Source organism: Amblyomma maculatum, chromosome 3 (assembly GCF_055883805.1).
Source record: "Amblyomma maculatum isolate TAMU_Amacu chromosome 3, ASM5588380v1, whole genome shotgun sequence".
NCBI lineage: Eukaryota > Metazoa > Arthropoda > Arachnida > Ixodida > Ixodidae > Amblyomma > Amblyomma maculatum.
Window position 1 is genome coordinate 186,542,181 of NC_139346.1, and position 23,379 is coordinate 186,565,559.

Sequence of the window (23,379 nt, forward strand, 5' to 3'; positions counted from 1 at the left end):
GATAGGGGGAGTAAAGTACTTTCATCATAAGTGTACATGGAATGCAATTCATGAAGTACTGAATGCCTATAGTTCACTACAAAGGAAAAACAACCATCGTATGTAACCTTTCACAAGAAATAAAGATCCTGCATGTCCAAGCACTTCTCCAATTGTTCTTCATGCTATGCAGTAAAAATGCATACAGCAGATACGTACAAGAGAGACATGAGACGTCCTGGTGGTAATCATTTGCTTTGCACCAAGTATTTAAGGAATTTCAAAAGCACTGCAGAATCTGCACTGGATAAATGTGAAAGCCTGAGCGTTGCTGCTGCACACAGTGCACACAATATATTGTGTGCCCCTTGCAGAGCTTTTGCTAGCAAGGCCAGGGCTCGTGCCGTACAGCAGCAATTTTCTTTCTTTGGTGTGCGTTCGTTGCAGCGCTTTATAAATTATAACTGATTTACAGGAAAGAAAAGGCACAGTATCGGTCACATTTTCTCCTGTAAGTGTGATTGTATGGTACACTGTCGCTTCTGTCACGTGGCGTTCCTTGGCGTGCATTCGTAGCACTGCACATTAAAGTGTGGGACTGGTGGTATGGCATCGCTCTTATCGTGCAATGTTCCGATAGCCACGCAACATTCAGACGCAAGCCGGAACCACCTGAAGCGGAGGCGACGCGCACAAACTTTCTAGGCTTTTTTTTTTTCCACTGCGCCAACCACTCTCTCACAACGATGTCATCATATTACCACCCCCTCCCATGAGGTCACACAGTTGCTAGAATGCGCCATTACTTCAGCGGCCACCATGGCAACCACCTCAGCATGACATCTTTTGAAGCGCACCCCTTTTGCCATGTTGCCATGGAGACAACAAGAATGCTAGACAAGATGTTTCTCACGTGCCCGGAGTGGCTTAGTCGGTTAACGCGCTCGGCTGGTGATCAAAGGGGTAGAAGTTCGATTCTCGGTGGAGGACAATTTTTTGTTCTTAAATATTAAACAGAACTCCACCATCATTTTATTGAGAGGTTGAGTGTAACACTTTCTGCATATGGACTGATACATGTGCAAGAGCCTATAAAGGCTTTTGCCTTAATACCTCGACTAAAATTGCCTACTGCATGGTTGACCCTCAATACAGCTCTAAAATAAGTTTTACAAGTTTTTTAAGATGTCACCTTGGTTACAGTAACGGAGTCTGATTTCTTGTGCAGCAGCTTCAGGCACACCAAAAATGTTCGCATTTACAGTTTCAACTTGGCAACAAATTTTAGAGCCGACAGTTGTGTTTCAGATTTAAATGCGGCATTTTGACAGCACACTGTTGACAGGTGGAAAGCAAGCAAGCTGCACCTTCGGCAAGTGTATAGGATGAAGAAACGTCTATTCAAAGGAAAGCCAAATACACAGGCTTGCTGACATATTGAACAAACTGAAGACCAACTGAAATAACAACAGTCTTTTTAACGTGTCACAGTACGGTATGGGATGCTCATCCATTACCTCTGTGCCTCACTATTGCATTTATTGATGAGTAGTGGGTATGCTCTCAGCTCTTTAAGGTTAAGTCGCAAGGTTCAAGATGGAATCATAGGTAATGGCACTCGAGGATCCAGTGTGCCATTACCTTAGTTTGGCTTTTATATTCCTACTGTTACGTTTGAATGTAGTAGTGCTGTGCTGCTGCTCTTTACAGCTTGCACACAAGCTGCAGAAAAAAGGTCTGCAGTTAGTGTCACTGTGACAAATCCTCTGTCGCACCTGTATTTATCATACGCTTACAAACCAGGAAAGAGCAAATCATTACCTGAATATGTTCAGCAACAGCACATTATTTACTGATCATCATGAATCATCAATGATCAAAGCACATCACTGGAAGTTGCATCAAACTGAAGATCATAGATAATCTCGAACGTGTGCGCATATTGCCACCTGCAAAACACAAAGCACAGTAGTCACAACTCTAGCTGCTTTCTCCCTCATCACAGAGGGAGCAATTGGTATCCCCATAGGCTTCAGAAGAGGGGAAAAAAACATATACCCATAGGCTTTACCAACACCATACATTGACAGAAGTGCAAATCACATGATGCACGTGCTCAATTTTATGTTGAGCAGTCTTCTGGGCACTAGAAAAACCAATGCTCACTTAAAAGTGGTTTCTTTAGTCATTTTTTAACTTACTTCCTTGTATGAATGTGGAATTGCAACACCTGAAAGCAGCACATGGACTACAGGGGATGCAAGACCAGAAGACTCTGGATTAGTTTTTACCACTAAGAACACGAAAGCTTGCATTTCATTTCTAGAGAAATGCTGCCACCACAGCTTGGGTTCAATCCCACAACTTTAAAATCGGCAGATGACAAAACCATTGGGCCACTGTCGCAGGTGGCAGTACATCTCTCCAGATGATTTATAAGCCATAGATGAAAAGCTAGAAACCTGCATCTGCAATGCAAATGCTTATAAAAGTGCATATGCATTTTGTGTGCAATAACTGGTTCTAAAACCTTGATTCTTTTGTGGCATACAGTGGTGACAAACCAGTGTACAACACACCGGTTAACAGACGTCTGCTTTTAACTCCATAAAGCTACAATATGTACCACCTGGTTGCCAGTATCCCACATGGCTCATTTATGGTTCACTTGACTAACATGCCCCTGCAAGTTTAACACAGCCATGTAATTTCTGGTTCAATCAACCCTCTATGAACAGGAGCCAAAACAAAAACAATGTGCTGCTGCTACAGTTCACTCAGCAAATCCCACAGAGCTGCGCCAGTTAATGGCATGGTGCCAAGCTTACAAGCATAACAAAACCTTTCATCAGACATGAAACATACTCTCCAGGCATTCATGTTTAGAAACAGTCAGAAGTCCACTGATACAAAGTCTTGGCTATACGGTAGAAGAGGCAAAACAGTCGTGCTCATTATTCTACTCGACCAATGTTCCAGCAGGTGGGTACGTTGGCATTTATGACTACATCAATCTAAGGAAGAAGACATTCCACATGCAATGAAAATTATGTGTTGTAGTTTGTAAACTCGCTTTTTAGGCCACAAATATAAGCATCAAAAAAATAAAAAGGGAGCAGGACCTCATTTCCCACAAAGCTTCAACACTTTAGAAGTATTTTCCATAAAGCCACAGTTTTAAAGGCAGTCATGACATGAAACTCCATAGAAGGATTCAGCAACAAAGATGCAAGCCTCTGAGCACAGCCATGTCACAGCTCCCAAAATTGGCAAACGGTTAAGGAATGCGATTACATTAGTGCAATGAGCAAAACCTAAAGAAATAAAAGATGGAAAGGGAGGTACAAGGCTGCTATGCATCAGTGCTGCTGAACTCACTATTAAACCCAGTACTAGTATACACTTGCACTTAGCAGTTTTTAACAGCAAGAACAGCCAGCAAATGTTTGCATGCCGTCCATCATCTCCCTCGGGTGCACCAAATTTGATTTTAAAAAAACTTGTCCACCTGTAGCAGTAGCAGCTAGTATCATACAAGATAATGAATGCAGCATGCTTGCCGCACAATAAACAGATTTGCAACTCTCCGACAAGGATGACTGCAATTTATTACAATAAATAGTAACATTAAATTACCCATCCATCCTATAAGAGCCCAATCTAAAAGCACGAGTGGCAGTGACGAAATGTGGTACGTCCACTGCACTGCAACAATTGCTGGTTCAGACAGCATTTCCGCTGCACGAGTTTTATTCACAAGGTTGGGAAACATTCCAAACAAGTCTTCACAGACGGCTTCGTTACTTACTCAGCGCTGAGCAACTTGCTAAGTGACGATCGTATCTGCAGCACTAGCAAGATTGCCAAAAGAGATGCTCCGAAACAGGTGCTTCTACATAGTCCGTGGCAAGAATGCTGCCTTCCGGCAAAAAAAGTAAAAGTTCCAAAGGCAGCAGCCGTTTTGTTTCAAGAGTACTTGTCGATCTCGTCCTGTGGCATGCCAGCGAACCTGACACCAGCAGCCACGTGCCCTATGAGGCTGTCAGGCACCGCAACTCAGAGAATCAGGAAGTCCTCGTGTGCACAATTTTATCTGAAAACCGCTCTTTATGGCCGTCCAGTTGGCCCACCCATCACATCATTTGGGGCACATGGAGCAGACCTTGTCTGTCGGCCGCCTCAGCCCAGGCCGTGGCCCCCTGCTGACTGCTTCAGCCGTGCAGATGTTGCCCACCACAGCAGCGCTGCATTACTGGGCTTCGGCACACAAGCATCTGCCGCCACAACCACACAGCAGTGGCGTCACTCGGTGTACTCCCACCAGTCCCGCTCATAGCCCTCGTGCACATGCTCCAGCAGCACCCGCCGCCGGCTCTCGCAGTACCTGCACGTGGAAGCCATTTGTTCTGTAGTGATGATTGGCAATGAAATGTTGGTGCAGACAAATGGGCATAAGAGGGGGCAGGAGCCAGATGACCTGTTACAGTCATTATGATGGGAAGACAGTGAAATCTGTGGCGTGGGAAAGGAAAGAGCAGGTACAACACAAGAAAGACAGCAAGAACCAGAGGGAATCACTCCACTATAGAGACAAATTGCGGAGGGCGGAGGTTCACGGCTACAACACAGTGGGATAGGATACGGTTCATAGCTTGCTAACCACTGAGCACAAATTGCAATCAGCCATGAGAGAAAGCGTGGAAGCCAGGAGCACAGTTGCACTAGACAAACGGTAGGCACAAAGCAACAGCCTCCACTACCTCGTCAAGTTTCGTAGAGCGCAGCACCTTCTCACAGACTATCATCCTGTTATCAGAACCTTTATGTGGTCAATGAGTTCTCACATGGAATGTGAAGAAAAAAACAAAACTTGTGATCCCAACAATCCACTATCAGAACAAGGCCAGCACAAGAACGACGAAAAAGGCCCATGTTCAGGGAACAAATGCACTCTCATTTATCACAACCAGATAAAAAGACTCCATGAAGGCAAATAGACAAGAAGGCCAGAGTCCTTTTGCTTGATTGAGATAAGTATGTATGTGCATCGCTTATATATTATATCAATGCAACAAAAGAAGCAGGTAATTCTTCCCCACCCCAAAAACAATATTTGCAAAAATAAAAAATAAGCAATTTCATTCTAAAATAGACCAAAAAGGTTCGCTAAATTTCCAAAGAATAAAACAGAGATGTCCAACCTCTGCGTTAAGCCAGCACTCTCAGAGGCACTATGAATGACACCACTCACAAACACAAGCAGGAACCACACTAGTGCTTAGGTTGGCCACTTAGTGACACAAAACTTAACCTGCAATCAGTGGCATAATGTGGAATAATTTTGCTGCAATATCAATGTCTTTTGTATCTTGAGCTCTTTTACAATCCTGCAATTATACAGCATAACCAACTAGCCCAAAACACTACCACCGCTACAACATCTACAATCTCGAAAGGAAGAGTATAATATGACAAGAACTGCAGTCTGTTTATACAGGTCTGTCCGTGCCCGCATTTTCAGGGACCTTTAGACCAGGTCTTGACACAAAACTGAGTTCCTGCTTGCAGTAATAGTTATTAACGTTAGCAATAAGCTTGTCGAAACGTTGGCTCAACCTGCGAACTGAGGCTTCTCCCCCCTCTACCCTTGTTCAGTGCTCTTTCATACCGTGTAAGGCATCTTCTTCCTCTTGTTCTACCTGAAGCCTAAAAATTTGTTCATGTATAAAGTGGGCAATTATATGCGATTAATTTGTAACATTGCTAACGCAGTGCTGCCTGCAGACATCACCTGAACTGAGGCTATGAAAATTCAATCTTTAATACTGATTCAACATGAACAAATTGGTGCGCGGCCCACAAACTTGGTTGCATATGTTTTGCAGCATACGATCAGAATTGGAAGAAAAGTATTACACCATGTGAATATTAAGGGAAAAAAAACTCCACAGTTGCCTTTCAAGCACAAATACACACAGATCTCACAGATAAGTAAGGGGTGCAATGCCTAGTGAAGGCGCACGTTGGCACCAGACGTGCCACTGCCATGGGGTGGAAGAATGCACGCACCTGTACTTGTCCTGCACCTTCTGCTTGATGTCGAGTAAGTTAGCTTGAGTTATGTCCCGCTCCAGGTACTCGGACAGCTTCTCGGTGGCACTCTCCAGATCCCGCTGATTGTCCTGCAAGGGAAGCATATAAAGCGTGCATAGTTACGAATACTGGTCGGTTCTCAGCAGGTGTCACAACCAGCATGGGGTGCACAGAGAAAATAATACCATATTTTCGAGATTCTAAGCACCCCCTCACTCCCTCAGCTTCATAAAAAAAGTTTGCGTGAAAATCTGCATGCCTTTTGCATGAGAGGTGGCCTGACCTCTAAGTTTTTGCATTGCTGCATTGTGACACTACACAGCAGCTGGCGGCACAGAACGCCAAAAGCGACCCCGGTAACTTTTATCCACGTGTTGTCACGCAGACCCGAAAGAGACGGCCATTCGGCAGAGCTTGGCAGGCATTGAGGGCCCGCGTTGCTTTGTTTGGTGTCAGCTGTTTGACAGCTGTAATGGAAGTCTGAATGAGTTTGCCCCGCTCACTTTCAGCATTGCGATCATGAAAAAAAGAGAAGGGGGGTGCTTGGAAAAGACTAGATACAGTATATGCTCACCTCAAATATGACCGACTGGTTGTTCTTGCGCAGGTAGTAGGCAAACACGTAGGTGTACATGAGCGTCTGGCGGCATTGGCACAGCACGTCCACCGCCTTCTTGAGGAACTGCACCTCAATCCAGGACATGTTGTGCTGCTGCATCTCTTCCATTTTTTCCTTGACAGCTGCGTACAACTTGTGCTCAAACTTGAGACTCTGCATGTGGTTCAGGTAGCGGTTGCAGTAGAAGAGGTAGCGCTGTAGTGCCGCCCGCGACCGCTCCTGGGCATCCCGCGCTGCACGCGCCTCCTCTTCGTCATAGCGGTTGCAGTTGTACCACGACGAGCCGTGGGGCTCCCACGGACCGAGGCAAACCCAGCAGAAATCCGCCTTGCAGTTCTGGTTCTTGCATACCATGTGGTTGCAACCACCGTCCTTCTCGATCGTCACACTGCACCGCGGACATTCCTGAAAGGCAGAAGTGATCAAAATACAGTTTCAACCTCGCAGGCAAAATGCATGCTTGTTGCAGCTGCTTACTTCAAAACCACAGAAGAGTCACGTGAGCAGCCGCTGTCCACATGGCAAATTTTAGCCCCGACACAAAAGCAAGGCATATTTTTTACGAGCTAAATGCAACTTGAGACCATAATCTTCACGCTGCAAAATGCATGCTGCCCCTCCGATCATGCTTCTATAGGAGCTCCTTGCAAATGTTTCATCCCCCCAGGAAACACAACTTAGCTTCAATCACGGTAGCCACACAGCGCTTAACTACTCACCACGCACTGTGTGAAACATGCCGCAGCACATGCGTCTGTATACCTTGGTGTTTGCTGCTATCCAGTTGGACGTTTCACTGTCATCGTCGCACTTCTTCTGCCACCTCTTCAGCAGGTGGCACTTGACCGGGTCATGCCAATTTTCACCGCACGCAAAGCTGCACAGAGATAGTGATGAGAAAATCAGGCTAGCAGGAACATCAACCACAAAACCTTCACGTGGCAAAAAAGTATTAATACTATGCACAACAAGCTGATCAGACAAGCAAGCTTTTCTTAGTTTATTAAGAACACCTGACGCATGCATGCCTTCAAAAGGTTCTGCAACATGAATTTCGTGACAAAAACACAGCAGTGCAAAGGCACAGCCAATGTAAATTGAGCAATAATGAAAAATGAGTCTAGTCGTTTCTTATAATCTGATTATATCTACAAGCACTATACATAATTACACACATTCTGTCATCATGCTTCGTCATTCTTACAGTCCTGGCACTTTTCCTTTAACAGCCTGCTACACAAGTAAAGTGCAGTAAGTAAAACTTAGTCTTTATTTTCTGTATTTGGCTTTGGTATGCAAATCTTGTTCTGAGCACACTGAAGAGGACTTGTGAAAGCAAGCTCCCATCCATATGAGAAATCAGCTACGCCTAACCATCCAGCAGTTCAGTGCGGCCTTTAGACAAAGCCACAGAGTATGCCAGGTTTAGCACTGCTTAGCAAAAAAAAGCAAAATTTGACGGTCACAGCACTTGCTGGGCTCTAACACGGTGCTCGTGTACCCACAAGGCTGCACTTTGACACACGAGTCGTCAGTTTCCAACAAATACCCCAATGCCACCACTCCAATAAGCACACGACTCACCAGAAGGTGTGGCCACATGAGCAGGTCACGGGCTGCGTGTCCACATACTGCACCTTGATGGCATTGTTGCACTCGGGCTGAGGACACCACCGCAACAGCCGGTTGCACTGTGATATGGAGCACACAGCAGCATTAGCCACCCCGAACACGCCCCTTGCTCGCAGGGTGGGGACTCACCTCGACAAAGCTGTTGGTGATGAGGTGCTGGTACTTGAGCTTCACCTTGGGGTCCGTCAGCAGTTTCATGACTGTCTGGTCGTCCACAAGGATGTCGCAGCCGTGGGCGGCACACGAGATCGTCTGGCCCATGCCCTCCTCCATAATCTTGGTTGTCAGGTAGAAGTTCCAGCACTCGGTGCAAAACCGATGGTCACAGGCTAGCCCAGTCATCATCTGTGCAAAGCAAGGTACTACGTTCTCCCTGCACTTCCCGTATCACGAATTCATCTGTTTAATGTCCACCTTGCATAACAAGGTAGACATAAGCGAGAAGCTATTTCCCCCCTTTCCTCCCCATCAGTTTTCCCACCTAAAGGAGGCACAAATTTTCTGAAGAGCAGAAAAAAAATGTGGGGCGGATAAGAAGGTGGGAGAGACTAGAGGCTCCAAAAGCCCGACTTGGATACAGTGACAACTCGGAAACCTTACTCACAAACGGCAGATCAGATTTTTCTTTGATACTGTTCCTCTCGCAGTCGATGCCTTTACTGTTATGAACAAATGGTGCCACTAATGATGTCAATGAAGTAAAAGTGAGGGACTTTGCTTTTATAATCATAAGGAAGCCAACAGCTACCCACACAAACAATGTGGAGTAACAATGTAATCATAGAAATAATCTATAAATAAGTAGAAGAAAAAACAAACCACATATCGCCGATGGGATCCAAACCCACGACCTCCGAACTCTGTGCCAGTGACTGCTGTTGGCTTCCTTATTATGGCAATCATCACGGTTTAAAGGAGTATAGACACCAAATTATTGCTGGCATGGTTTTTTTTTGTATTTGCCTGCAGTATTCACCTACGATCAATAAGTAATCAACATTTCAATTTCTTCTTGATCCTGTTTCGGTTTCATTAACCGAACAATGGCTGTAATGTCAAGCTGGTGTTTAGGTCACACGAGACATGAGAAAAATGACAATGCAAATGAAGACGCGCCATTTGTTGGCTTGGCTTTCCAGGAAAGCCTTTGAAGCAGCCTGGACCTCATGGTCTATTTTTTTTTTAGCGAATTAACATTATGTATCATCAATTATATTGCAGTGCCTTATGTCAAGACCAATGGAATTACAGACCTGTACAGATAGCACTGTTTCAGCATGTACTGAGGCCTGGCACTGCTATATTTCTTGGCAAAAATGGCATTTGTCATTATTTTACTTCAAAGGTGATAGCAGTCTTGTCCATAGTTATATTAGTCATCCATACGTGCTGTCTTGTACAAGCACCCGTTTTGCGCATGCGTGGCCGGTTTTGTTTTCCTTTTTGCATTGCCTATTTCGGCTGCCAGAGTGCATACGAGTGTGCAAGTGCAGAAAATTCTGCTAAAGCTTGGCCTCATAAAGAAACTTGCTATAACAAAGAAAAAATATGCACACATACTGCCATTGCTTGAAGAAAAGGACAAGACCCTAAAGACACCCAAAAGAAGCAGACTCTGAAAGGTTTAGCAGATGGCAGCCTGACACAATATATCTGCCGCTATGTGCAGTCAATGGACAGCTGTAGATGCAGCAGTTATAGCTCTATGCGCAACATACAGATAAGTTGTGATCACGTGTTTTTGTGTTCACCTTGGAAACAAATGGCATCTTTTTCCATTGCATAAAGCAAGTAACCTAGCTAAAACCGACAATGCCTACACACTGGACGCTCCAGTGTCGTCGTACAAAGGAGTTATGCGCGGTTAAGTATTTGATGGAATGCCGGCTGGTGAAAAGAAAGCATTAAAGCATAACGATACCAGATATAGCGATATATCGTTTATAACGATCACATTCTTGAGATGTATCATTTTTCCCATTGCCCCTATGTAAAAATAAACTAGATATAACGATCGATTATCGGCGGTACATCGGGTACAACAATAAGCTTTATCGTCGCCTGGTAGCTGTTTACCACGAAAATTTTATTGAATATTGAATAAAAGAAATTTTAAGAAGGCAATGACGTGAAAATTCGACATATGCAGCGAAAACGGAAGGAACTGAGCACTATCATCATCGCTATCGCAGCTGCGCAAAGGGTGCTACTGCGGCCATATCGTCATCGCCGTCGCCGATTCTGCGTCCGTGGAAGATGGCGGCGACCACATTGGCAGACAGTACGATAGCTCACGAGATGAAACGGCAGATTCATCGGGATTTTTGGCAAGGTTTTAAGGATGAAAACCTTGTGAAAAAATACGGACATTCGCACTCTACGATTTTAACGATCATCAGGGCTGGGAATATCCTTCAGTTCATCCAGTCGCTAATCAGTTTCGTGCACGCAAAAAGGACTGCCGCCAGCAAACACGCTGGAAGCGATGCTCACAGCGATTGTCAATCTTCACACGAATAAGTATGCTGAAGTTATTTTATGGCTATTGATGTATACTGTAATAAAGTGTTTAGTGCTCTTTGCGATGATTAGCGTTGTTCAACCTGATTTACTCATCGTAACTAGGCAGCTTACATGCAGCATGGGCAAATACATGGGTGTGCTTTTTTCTTTTTTCGTCGGTCCAGATTCAACGATAATCAGTTATAACGATCGGATTTTCAGGTTTTCTGAATATCGTTATAGGTGGACTGCACTGTATAACAAAATGAATGAAATTTGCAGAGTAGAAGCACACACCAAATTCTTCATTTTTTTTGATTAGGTGAGAGTTCATTTATGTTATCACAGCAGATAATGATAGCCAGGTCAACCAAGCACCCTCAATGGCCAGAAAGGTAATGAAAGTTGGAACACACAGCCCCATGCAACCGCGCTATCTTTGCAGGTCTGTACTTCAATTGGCCTTGCCTCACGTAACCTAAATAAACATCAGCGTATCATAGCCACTATTGAGATTATGAACCAAAAACGAAAACAAAAAAAATTCTAGACGGCACTTTGGACTACTAAAGTGCGATGAGGCGAAAGCCATTATGGCACGGTGGATTCTAGCCCTCCACCACGGCACCACTACCTCCCTCTCTTCTTTCACTCCCACCTTCCTCCCTTCCTTTACGGTGTGTGGTACATGTGTCCGCGGAGAATTGTGACAGATACTGCGCCTTTTCTATCTTGTAAATCAATGCTGTACTAATGCCTCCTAGACATCTGGGTCTGCTTTTTTTTCCTATGTGGTGCGGCGTTCGAGGAAGCGGCAAATGAAAGGTGCCGCACAGACGCCTGGATCGGACGCCCAGCAGGGTTAGCTTCGTATATGCATGAATCGCCTGGTGACGTCATAACCTGTCATGACAGTACATCGCGCGCCCCTTGTAGAACACAACCAGCATTTCATTGAACGCATCAAAGTTCACTGGGGTCCTATAATTTAACGATATTGTAGCGCAAAACAGACAAGACACACGAGAAGACCGAACGAGTCTTCTCGTGTGTCTTGTCTGTTGCACTACAATATCGCTATGTTCATGCACCAACAAACACAAAAAGCTACGCTTTTGTCCTATAATTTGTTTACATAAAAGGAAAGGCACAGTATCTGTCACTCACAGAATCCCGCTATCATCCTCATGGTAGACGAAGGGAATTATGAAGAGCGTTTCACGATCCGAGGCGTGGAACAGTTAGTAAAGCGCTGGACTAGAAATCCAAGAGATGGAGGTTCGATTCCCGGTGGAGGCAAGGTTTATTAATTTATTTTTAACTCTCTCTCTCGAAAGAGTGACACCTCTGCTGACAACCTTCTGTCGACAACGATGAGGCATTAAAGGCTTTCGCCCTAAATAACAGCATCAAGGAAGAATTTCAATTATAAATTACCAAGTAGTCCTAGGCAAATGCCATATGATGATCCACGTTTGAAACAGGAAAACACCCACTAAAATTTGGTGTCTGTCTATAGTCCTTGAGGACTGGCCATAGAAGTGGCACCGGAGATGAACCTCACTGCCAATAGTTGTTAAATTTCATCCTCACAGAAATCGTATGCCAGTTCTTCCTTACCTCTAGTTCCCACTATCATGAATGCTATTTTGCTATTTTATTTGGGAAGAAAAACCAAAAGATCTAGCATATTGAAACAAGAGAAGGCACCCCATAACAACATATAATGTAACCAATTTCCACCACAGTAAAGTATGTAAGTATGCATAAATAAAAAGATTAAAATAAAAAACACTCACCGCACTGGGCAGGTCACGCAGGCAAATTTCACAGTCCTCCATGCCATTAGCCGCCGATACTTGACGTTTCTGCACAATCAGCCACAACAAATTACCTCTTCGGCGGCAACACAAATGGATTGGGGAAAACCCTAAATAATTAAAGCTTAATGACCACTCAACACACCCAACACAAGAAAATTACTGCGAATGAGATCACATGAGAAGCGCACAAAGGCAAGTGTCCCCAGGTCTGTACAGAATTTGCAATCAAAAATTCCACTACTCTCCAAGGAATAATAGGCACTGAGAAGTAAAATTCAGATAACGATAAAACAAAACTGTTGAATACCTTGGATTTAAAATCAGGCTGTTTCCTTCCTGCATTTGTCAAGGCATGCCCTACCTGACATACAGGTAGATACTTTCAGCTGCTTCATAATAGGCCCGTTATAGAGCACCTCAGTAAGATTTGGCGCATTAAATAAGAGTGCAGAGCACAGACAGGGCAAAGACAAAATGTAGAGCTTCTATGTACAGTGCTACAGTGGCAAACACGTATTCACGCAATCTACTCCCTACAGACAAGTGTCCGGTCATGCATGACTGCACTTCTGGCACTGCTCTATGCCTCTGTATGAAGGCAGGAGAATAGAAAATAGTTGCCAGCACATGAAAGCATCTGCCACCAGCCAAAATATGAATTAAGGTTTCTGGCATTTCAGTAATACTGGCTGCACAATAAAGAACAAGAGAGAAAAAATTGAAGCAAGTAGGCTCCATGTTATGATCACTCATCATGCGAATAAGATAGCTAAGGCGCTTTGACTTTCTGCTGCAAAAGCGTCTGCGAAGCTTCAGCAGTTTGCGGGCTACATCCACTGAAATATGTTTCTCCACTGCCAGTTTAAGAATCGGGGCAATTAATAGAAAGCTTTGGTGTATCGCAAACCATTACTGTCATCTACCACCGCATGTTCCACTGCGCATGCCCAGATCCCCTTGACGGTGATAGATGGCACCACATGCTGAAATTCGGCACAGACCTGCGTCAGCACCAATCTGCGCCTGTGCACCGCCCACGCACGACATGTAATTATGCGCGGCTTCTCCACAATGTGTCAAGATTTAATACCACACAGTTATGAATGGTATGAAAGGCTGTAAGTTGTGTATGTTCTTGCATGCTATGCAAGCGTTGATGCTGAGATGTGGCATAACCTAAACAACCAACTGCAATGCTGAAAACGCAGGACAGTTATAAGCCAGCGCAGAAGAGAACTGCTGAAACTTCATGCATACAGAGCATTCCACGCAAGGAAAGTGGATGCTGATAATTTAAAAACATGCAAAAACGTCACAGACAACCAACAATATACGGTGAACTTTATAGCTAACTTCACACTGTGCGAGCCAGCATATCGGTGAGAGAAAAAAACACGGTGCTCTGGCCAGAATGACACCTGTGCAATCTAGTACAGTAAAACCTCTTTAATTCAGAAATTCTGATCTTTCGAACTGGGTGCACGGTTTGGCCAATGCTCATGTAACATTATAGTGTTTTATACTCATTAATTCGAGCAATGGGCAGGCTCACTCTGGTTAGTTCGGAAGGGGGGATCGCTTCTAGCTACGACACGCGCACCCAGAATCACTGAAACATAACCTCCCCGAAACTCAACTGCACAGAGCAGTGATGTCCACACACTTCGTGTGTGCTATGGCAGGCACGACCACACACAAAAATTCCCCATTTTCGCAAAGTTTCGGTTTTCGCTTTAACTTCACATCCTTCCATGGCTGCAACTTTGAGTGCTCGCTGGCCAGTCGTGGCGCTTTCGATGCTGCTTGGCTTATCACTGGTATATTGTTGTTTTTTCTAGCATAGAATCATGTTGTTCTAACCCCTATGCATGATTCCCTCACATGCTTCTACATGCTGCTTCCGATACTGTAATAAAGCCGAATTAAGGAGGGTTTACCACAGCGCAGCCTTAATAAACACCTCCCATCCAGGCACCTAAAAAGCCACAGTTCTGTTCTGTAAATGCATGCCCTTACCTTCTGGGATTTAGCAGGCTTTTTGTATGGATTTACCACGTGTGCTTCTTTAAAAAGCCGCTCCTGATCACCATCATAGTACCTGCACAGCCAAGCAATACAAAATATGAAAGCGTATCACACGAATCATCTACAATCGCTAATGACTAGTGCCAAAACCAGTTAACAAGCGAGAAACTGACAGCTGCTCAGCAATTTATTTGCTCTCCTGCCAAAATAGTGCAAGATCCCAAGCAAGGCTAACAAACCTTATGCCACTATCTTCAACCTGAGCACAATGCAGAGCTAATAAGCACACATTTCAAGCTGTAATGGCACGAAGCCTGAATCATTAAACAGATCAGGACTGAACCTTCAGATCCAGCTAAACTCACATTAAAATTAGGCAGTCAAGGTCGAAAATAAAAGTCTACTTGTTTAACCACTGTATATTTAACATCTGTCCACGGTGAAATTTCACTGTCCAGATCTAGAAGATCGACTTCTGGAGATATGAAGAATGACTCTCTTTTGACTGCACTAGTTTGGCGAGATTACAGCAAATTTACAAACTCGTACCTCAGTCTGCCCCTCAATGGCAAACCACAACATTAATAATTAACTACAAAGACTTCGCATGCTGCTGCAACAGCCCACACTGGAACACCTGCCACGCAAATGTTATGAAACACTTCTTCTATTTGCAGAAAAGGCTCCTCAAAGACCTGCTACAAAAAAACGCTGACACCTGCAGCACAGCTCACCTTTCGTACAGCTTCTCCATGTCCCATTTGAAATGGTTTAGGAGAATCCGGGTTGTGGTGGGAGGGATCTGCACAAAAAGAGAACCAGCAAGTCCTTAACAGTTATTAACCATAACAATCAACTGTCACCATGACAAAGTCAGAAAAATCGGGACCAGCTGGTGCAAACATGAACAGCCTTTGACTAAAGGGGCTTTCTTCCAAGTCACTTTCACCTTCATCACATTTAGAACATTCACGATGCACAGTGAGTTAGACATCAGGACCCAAAATAAATACTCCAGTTTTCACAAAGGCTTTATGTGGCCGCAAGTAAACAGCAAAGCCCATGCCTCTAGAACATATTAAGGCTTTCTGCAGGGAAATTTACTGCTCTACCAGCTTAAGAAAAGCTCCACATAACAAGATAGACATTTCATCATGCTGTTTTGTCCTCTATCTTCACTCCTAATCTTTTTATTCCTAAAAAAAATGCCGTGCCAACAGTCAAATTAGGTTACAAGCTTCAACATCACCTGTTCAGGCATGCTGCTATCCACCTATGGGTTAAAAACAAGGAAGGCTGTCACTCATGCCAAGAATAACATTTGAAATGTTTCATTCAACTCGTGCTCTCTATATAAACTCGAATAGTGAACTCTAACTGTTCTCAGTGAGTAAAAACATGAATGTGGCCCTCACAATAACAATACATGGCTTCCACAGGTCAGCTATGACCACTGTCTCAAGCAACTGCCAACAACCTAGCCTTACAGTAGTACAGCCACAGCCCAACCGTAACCAATAATGAACAAAAGCACGCATTGGCACTCCTGGTCAGTAAGCACGGACAGTCATGTCATATAACAAATAGCCCTAAAGACTCTGTAGGCTTAACTACCCAGAGCCTCGACAACTTGAATCTTTCCTTCGTTTTCTATTCCTGTAGAAGGGCACTTTTGAGGAAGCTAAAAAATTACCCCTTACTAATCACCCTACACAATCAGTTATGGCCACAACCATAAAGCTGCAAAGAAATAAAAAAAACATGAAAACGTTAAGAATGCTGCTCAGCAGGTGGAAATGCTACAAAGAAGAGGCAGTGGTAAACCAGCCTGCAAACACACCTGTCAGAGCAATGATGCCTAACCTATGCTAATGCAATCAGAAGTGGTCACAAGTGAGACGGTAAGTACTTTACATCTTTGCTCTTTACAAATGAACAAGTGCATTTAAAGTTCCAAGAAGTCAACTAGACAAGCTCCAATCATGACAACAATGCAGAACACTTCAGCTGAAACCAAAGTGCCTTGTTCTTCCAGAAACCCTGTATATATATTTTTTCACCCCTTTTTGTGTCCAAAGACTGCATCTGTTTGGATACGATATTCAGGCAAAACACAGCATTGTTTGCAATTCCGGTTCACAATTCACGCAGTACTATTGAATCTCCACAGCACAGCAGCCACAAAAGAAAAGGCAAACAGGTCTAAGGAGAAGTGCTCTATAGCACAAAGTAGCAACGACAATGCTCCACATTGAAATCAAGAAAGATTTCGGACACATGCTATGACACAATGGAGAGCGTTACCAACACAATGCTGGGCTCTCAACACAAGATATGTGGGCCAGTTCTGACAACCACAAACAATGGCATCGATCCATGCCAACAAAAGTACTGCAAGTAACAATAGATTTGGCAAACCCCTCCAGTTAGTGCACACCCATCAGGCCACACCTAGCAGCATTATGTACCATGCAAACAATGAAAGGCCTTTCATTTAAGCAAGAGCAGTGCGCACACTAATGCCACACATAAAGTGCTAGTGCTTACAGCCTGCACTCTACCACAAATCTAACAGCCACTGCCAACACCAACCATTGGAGACTATGTGAACCTTGACCTACGAGCACAGGACATCAGAAGCTCACAATGCTAAACACTGCCTGCTACTGCTCCCAAGCCACACTTAGCTTGTGGCAAGTACAAATGGTGAAAATGGCGCCAAAAAAAAAGCCACTAAGAATAAAAGAGAGTAATTTTACTGAAGGAAATTTCAGTATTTAACCACTGAATTTTGTCATCCACCAATATCTATGGGAATATTTTCAGCACACACTGACAACGGTAGCAAACAATGTACCCTACATAATGCTCCCATGCACACTGAACAGACCCAGTTATCATTGGCCAGCACCAGCATCAAGCAGTTACCATCAGAAGGGCACACATAACAACATAAGAGTGCAATTTGCTAGTTCCTTTCCCTAATGATAACTCCAAAAATATGTTGCCAGGGGCATTCTGAGAGGACATTACTGTAAATCAGCCAACAAGAACATTAAAAATGAATTATCAATATGTGAAAGCCACAAAAACAATGCAGCACCACAAGAAAAGAGCAAAACTAGCCTCTGCAAATGCTTCCATATCGCTGAATCTGAATGCTCATGTTTCCCACAGAAAAACAGGGGTGCGGATATGAAAACTTCCAAGTTCAAGCCATCACTGTTGAGACAGGTTTAGTAGCAGCAACCAGTCCTACACTGCAGAAATTCATAATAATAATAATAATAATGTAACAGTCATTGCAATGCCATTTTTGCATGGCTTGTAGGTGCAATCTTGAAATTTATCATGATGTACAAGCTATCTTAAAATTCATCTTGTTTAGCGCAAAAAGACAGGACACACAGTAAGAAGACACGTACATGAATTTTACAGACGAACGTACATATGGATTTTAAGAGTGATCACCAACTAGCCCAACAATTAACGCTGTTAATGTACAAGCTAGTCTGAGGACATGTTACAAACGAATGCCAGTAAATATAGTACACCAAATTCACTACACAGCAAGCATTACTGATAAAACAAATTGCCTAATATGATAAAACAAAGGTTAATATGAATCACATTCATAGAGCTACAAATCATGCTCAAGTATTAGAGCATTATTTGATGCCTTTGCAAACTGACTTGAGGGTAGAACTGATATTGAATGGCTACATAATACAATTAAAGCGGAAGCTCACTACTTTAGAGTCAGAATACGAGAGAAGACATTTGCGGGTGGGCCTCAAGCAAACTACTGTATATTGTGCCATAGTGCATATATTTCTTTTTATTTTTACCTACCCTGTCCTTTCTCCCTATCACTCACCTCTTTGATTTCCTCTACCCCTTCTTCGCTATCCCTTTATTTCCACCGCCCCAGTTCCGGTGCTTCATTATATATATATATACAATAAAATAACCACTACTACTACTACTTACTACTCATTAAAATACTGGCCAGAGTGGCACTCATGAGGCCAGAATGTGGCCAGCACTCTATGGTCATACTCAGCACGTATGTTTGCATTTCTTTTCTTTTCTATTGTTTTTCTACACATGTGAATGCCTTGGCCGACCTCCTTCAACACAATTTTTGTACTGCAGGAACCGGCAAAGCAGACAACAGGAGCACCGTTAACAACATTCATGCATTATCTAAGTAATGAGCCACAAGAAATTTGGGGAGAAAGTGACAGTGCCACCAGCTTAAGCAATAGACCGCCGCAAACGTCCAGCTAGCCACGCAATAGTGATGGCAGTGCATTTTGTAGTATCAGGTCCTATATTTAAAAAATTTGGAGTGAACATTCATGACTAGTAGAAGCTACCATTAGGAACACAAAACAATACTGAAGCATCCAAATCATGCAGAATACCATAGCTTGTCTAACAGCACGCAATCAAATGGTGAATATATGCTAAAGATGGATGTTCATTTTGAAATAACAGACCAAATGAATAAGGCTGTCTACAGTAGGATACAGCTTTAAAAAAAAAAAAAAGAAAGAAAAGAAAAAAAAACAGCAGTTGGTAATTATGGGCTACGGTACTTGACTAGTGTGTTGCTCCACTCAACAGTAAATGAAATCAGTCAGACACTAACTGTACCAAACAAGCCACAGGCACCGAAATTCTTAAGCTTATAATTTTGTCTGTTATCTTTCTTATCCAGGTAACAAGAAAAGCTTTAACCGTGAACTACTTTCTGTTGCAGAGGAAATCTGTGTGAGTTGCTGCAGCCTTGAGTGGTGTCCAACTATTATGTACAGCACTTTTTGCAAAAAGAAAAGAAGAGAAAAGGAAGAAACTGTAGATGTTAAGTCTAATCTAAGGTACTTGAAAGGTTAGGTTGCTCTATTCATAAACAGTACCAGTAGTGGCCACCATGATGTTTCTGGACTTCATCCTGGTGCAACTTAACACATGTGAATAGCCAATCTACAGAGCATTTGTGTTGAGGAGATAAGCAAGCATAGCAAAAGAGGAAAGCAAGAGCAGACAATGAAATTACTAGATTCATTCGAATTCAGCCAGTGTTCCATAATGCAGTACAAAAGTGGTAAATATCAAACTGTCAGAGTTGCACAACGCACTAACATTTTACATAGCAGCCACTAAAAGATTTATGTATGCAGCAACCACTAAGATTTCGGACTTTCAGTTCGAAACGAGGATATGCAGGCTATGGAGGAAGTGGCGATAGCCTTAGCCGCAACGCACTCCGCATCGAAATACATAGTTACAGATTCCGAGGCAGCTTACAGAAACTATATGCGTGGCAGAATCACGCCGCTAGCCTGCAAAATTCTGAGTCAATGTAGGACTTCAGCTGCATGGAAGGAGCTAATATGGGTACCAGGTCACCAGGGAGTTGAAGGAAACGAACGCGCACACGCTTTGGCCCGAGCTTTTCTTCCCCGGAATCCTTCTACATCTTCCCTTGCTGATTTAGGCTCTCCCTCTCCGTTAACAACATATTCAGAGATATTACAGCATTTGCGCCTTGAAAGGCAGACATTCTCAAAGCCCGCTAAGGGTCTTAATAAATCAGAAGAGTGTCACCTTCGAAGGTTACAAACCATGTCATTTTAAAAATCCAGCAACACTTCACGCCATTGAGCCCGAATCCTTTTCGGCGCAGTGCAAATTTTGTGGCCAGAAGGCAAACTTATACCATATGGTATGGGCTTGTCAACAAAATACCAGTATTGACATAATAAATCAGCCAACGTGGGAAGGCTGGGAGGCGGCCCTATCCAGCTCGAACCTCGAGGAACGAGCCCTCGGCGCAAGAGCACGAACAGCGGCTTTTACCAACGGCGTCCCGGACTAGGGACCCGACCAGCCTTCCCTTAATCTAAGCCAATGTTAATAAATGTTTTCATCATCATCCACAAAGCAGCCATCCATTATCACAGGTTTTCACTAGAGTTCAAAGCAGGGACATCAGATCCTGTAACACCAAGTTTAAGAATCCAGGCCAATAACAACTGTTGTCACTATCAGTATACAACTCCAGAATATCAAATAAGTTTTGCAGAAATATGACAGTGTAAATTCAGCACCAGTGTAATCGGACACTCTTACTTTGTACTGCACACTGACTTAGAAAAGGCTATGGAACTACCAGTATACCCTTAATTCCAATAACTAAAACATCAATGAACTTGTTAAGTACAGGGAATCCACAAGTATTTGCAAATGATGATGTAACTATGTGGGCTGCTTGGCTGCACTGCATAGACACAACTGTTTAACAGATGGCTGGACATTGCAGCTTGCAAAAACACAGCCTGCCAAAGGCTGGGGGCAGACAATAAACACCTGCTATTGCCTAGCATAATGCCTTTTTTTTTTTAACTAGCCAAATCACAGACAAACCATGAGAGCTTGCCTAACGTTATATTCTTGCAGCGTTTTTCAAGCAATACAAAACTGTGAAGCTCGTGGAAGTGAGTCCTAGGGTTTGCTCAGTTTCAAATGTTTACTACAGTTTCAAATATTCACTATACTCGCACCACAGTTCAGACGCAGATGGCATTCAAAAAGTCACAATCGCTTCGTGCAATATACTGGGAACATAAAAGGTGAGCTCTCCTTGAGGAGCTCAAGGAGCCATGAATGCAGCGCAGTGACACAACATGGAGCCTGCTTTAAATAGCACGACTTGCTAATGCAAGAAAGCTGCTTTCTTTAACAAGAAAAAGTGCTGACATTCTCAAACCTAAGAATATGAAGCATTAAGGTCTCAATAAGTGCACAGCACTATGCACATGGAAACAAAAAGTGCCTCTAAATTATTCCTTGTGAAGGCCGATGCTCACAATGTTACCATGTTTTGGATCAGCTTCAGTTGGTCAGTAACAGAAACCCCTTAGCAACAAGAACACCATGATCGTGCACACAAAATAGCTTGAGCATGCAAATGCTAAAATAAAGTTCTTAATCTTACTAACTTTATCGACACTTTCAGGATCCCTTGCTGCTATGCATGTTAATATTCTTACAATAGTAATTGCAACTGCTGCAATGGCTTATCATAGGTCACCGGAATAGGGACGATAAGGTGGCTAAGCATGTGAGCCTATTCAAAGTAAAGAAAACACAGAACCAAAAAACCTAAGCTGCTGCAGACAAAGCATCTCTAAAGATGTGTCATACCATAGCCTCCTCTAGAGGAGGCTATGGTCATACTTCGAAGTCAGTGAAACAAAGCCCTGCACAAGTACCCAAAAAGCACCAAATCATTAACTGCAGCAACTAGCCAACAGCCAATACATTTAATTCAACAACTCATTACTGTGAAATCGCAGCTAGGTGTGTCACCAATGCAAAAATGCTGGCACAAATATATATATACGCGGCTTTCTGCAATGGGTGCATAAGGCGGTGCAGTTATTTTCCACCTTTTCAAGGACAATTAGAATACAACTCAAGGTACCAGCACTAAGTTGGAACACTGCGTCTATGCAGAAACCGCAAGACCTGTGCATAACTATACTAATAATGTTACATTGACTCGACCAACGAAAATTCCAGCCCCGATTTGCTTCCCCTAAACACAGTTCGGCCTAGCCCTTTCGCACGATCTCCGCCACCATGCTAATGACAAAGTAAGCCTTTCGTTTCCGAGCCGTAAGCCGTTTGTTGTTACACAACATAGCTCTTCGGGGAAGCAACAGCGCTCTGCTTCCTTCGTTTCCTGTATTACGTGGTGAGCAAGATGCCATTCGGTCTCGACACATCATGCGTAGTTGCGACATCAATGGACAACCGCAGACCTTACCAGGCAATGCAAAAGGCAGCAGCGTATATAACGGCGTGTGACCCCTAAACAAGCGCACGTTCGCATCCGCAGCAGACGACGGCCCCGGCACGGCGAGCCCCTGTCACACGCACCTAAATAAACGTAATCCTTGACTCGTTATTCCTCTCTTTCCTTGACAAACCGCAAAAATATTCAGCACAAGACTGCCGCCGTCTGTACGGAAAAGCAGTCCGCACCACCGATGCATAATTCGGGCCCATAGAGGACGTCCCGTGTGACAGGCGCCGTTCTGTATGTATACGCATCCGTGTTGGACTACGTCCGGAGAATGCGGCTGTCAGGATACGCTCCGCAAGAAGGCACCGATGGGACGGGCAAAACGGGCGATGCCTTCTTGGCTCTGGCGAGAAAGCAACTGATGCGCTTTCGCCAGCCGCCCAAGCAGACGTGAAGCAAGAAGTTAGGCTTAAACACCACATCGACACCACCCGCGGCTGGCACGGCCGTGACACACTCACCTCGACAATATTGTTAACGTCACTGATACAGTTAATCATGTGCTGCACAATATCCTCCGTTGTGAGAACTTCGAAAGGAAAGTCTTCAATTTCCATCTTCTCTTTAGCCGTAGTCGGTTCTGGTTCCAAACCAATAGACAGTCCGTCGTCTTCCTCGCCGCTAGATTCATTCCCGGAATCCGTGTTGTACATGTTTTCGTCTTCCGAATCCATGTTCACGCCCTTGGAGAATGTGTTATGAAACAGAAGACTGTGATAAGCGTATTAATTGAGAAAGGACACTGGGCCTAATACAGGCCACCTTACAGCTCATCGTTCCATACCGTGTTTATCCTGTGACGTCATTGCGCTGCTTGCGCCACCTGAGGA

General features: G+C 43.8%; 1 protein-coding gene across 1 annotated transcript; it reads right to left on the bottom strand.

Annotated features, from left to right (window-relative positions):
• Positions 1-986: 986 nt before the first annotated feature.
• ari-1 (E3 ubiquitin-protein ligase ariadne-1) lies at positions 987-23,366 on the bottom strand. The gene is made up of 10 exons (XM_084598946.1): positions 23,011-23,366; positions 15,408-15,475; positions 14,665-14,746; positions 12,625-12,693; positions 8,453-8,668; positions 8,276-8,382; positions 7,454-7,568; positions 6,647-7,096; positions 6,049-6,161; positions 987-4,363 (listed from the first exon to the last, which is right to left on the bottom strand). The coding sequence occupies exons 1-10, from the start codon at positions 23,221-23,223 to the stop codon at positions 4,282-4,284; spliced, it is 1,515 nt and encodes a 504-aa protein (XP_084455072.1). The 5' UTR covers positions 23,224-23,366; the 3' UTR covers positions 987-4,281.
• Between the last annotated feature and the right edge of the window lie 13 nt (positions 23,367-23,379).

Excerpts from the sequence above, each read along its gene's own strand:
- ari-1 (XM_084598946.1), bottom strand. The coding sequence starts at position 23,223 with ATGGATTCGGAAGACGAAAACATGTACAACACGGATTCCGGGAATGAA. Across the intron at positions 14,747-15,407 it reads ATGGAGAAGCTGTACGAAAG|GTACTATGATGGTGATCAGG; the intron begins GTGAGCTGTGCT and ends TTGGCTGTGCAG. Across the intron at positions 4,364-6,048 it reads AAGGTGCAGGACAAGTACAG|GTACTGCGAGAGCCGGCGGC; the intron begins GTGCGTGCATTC and ends TTCCACGTGCAG.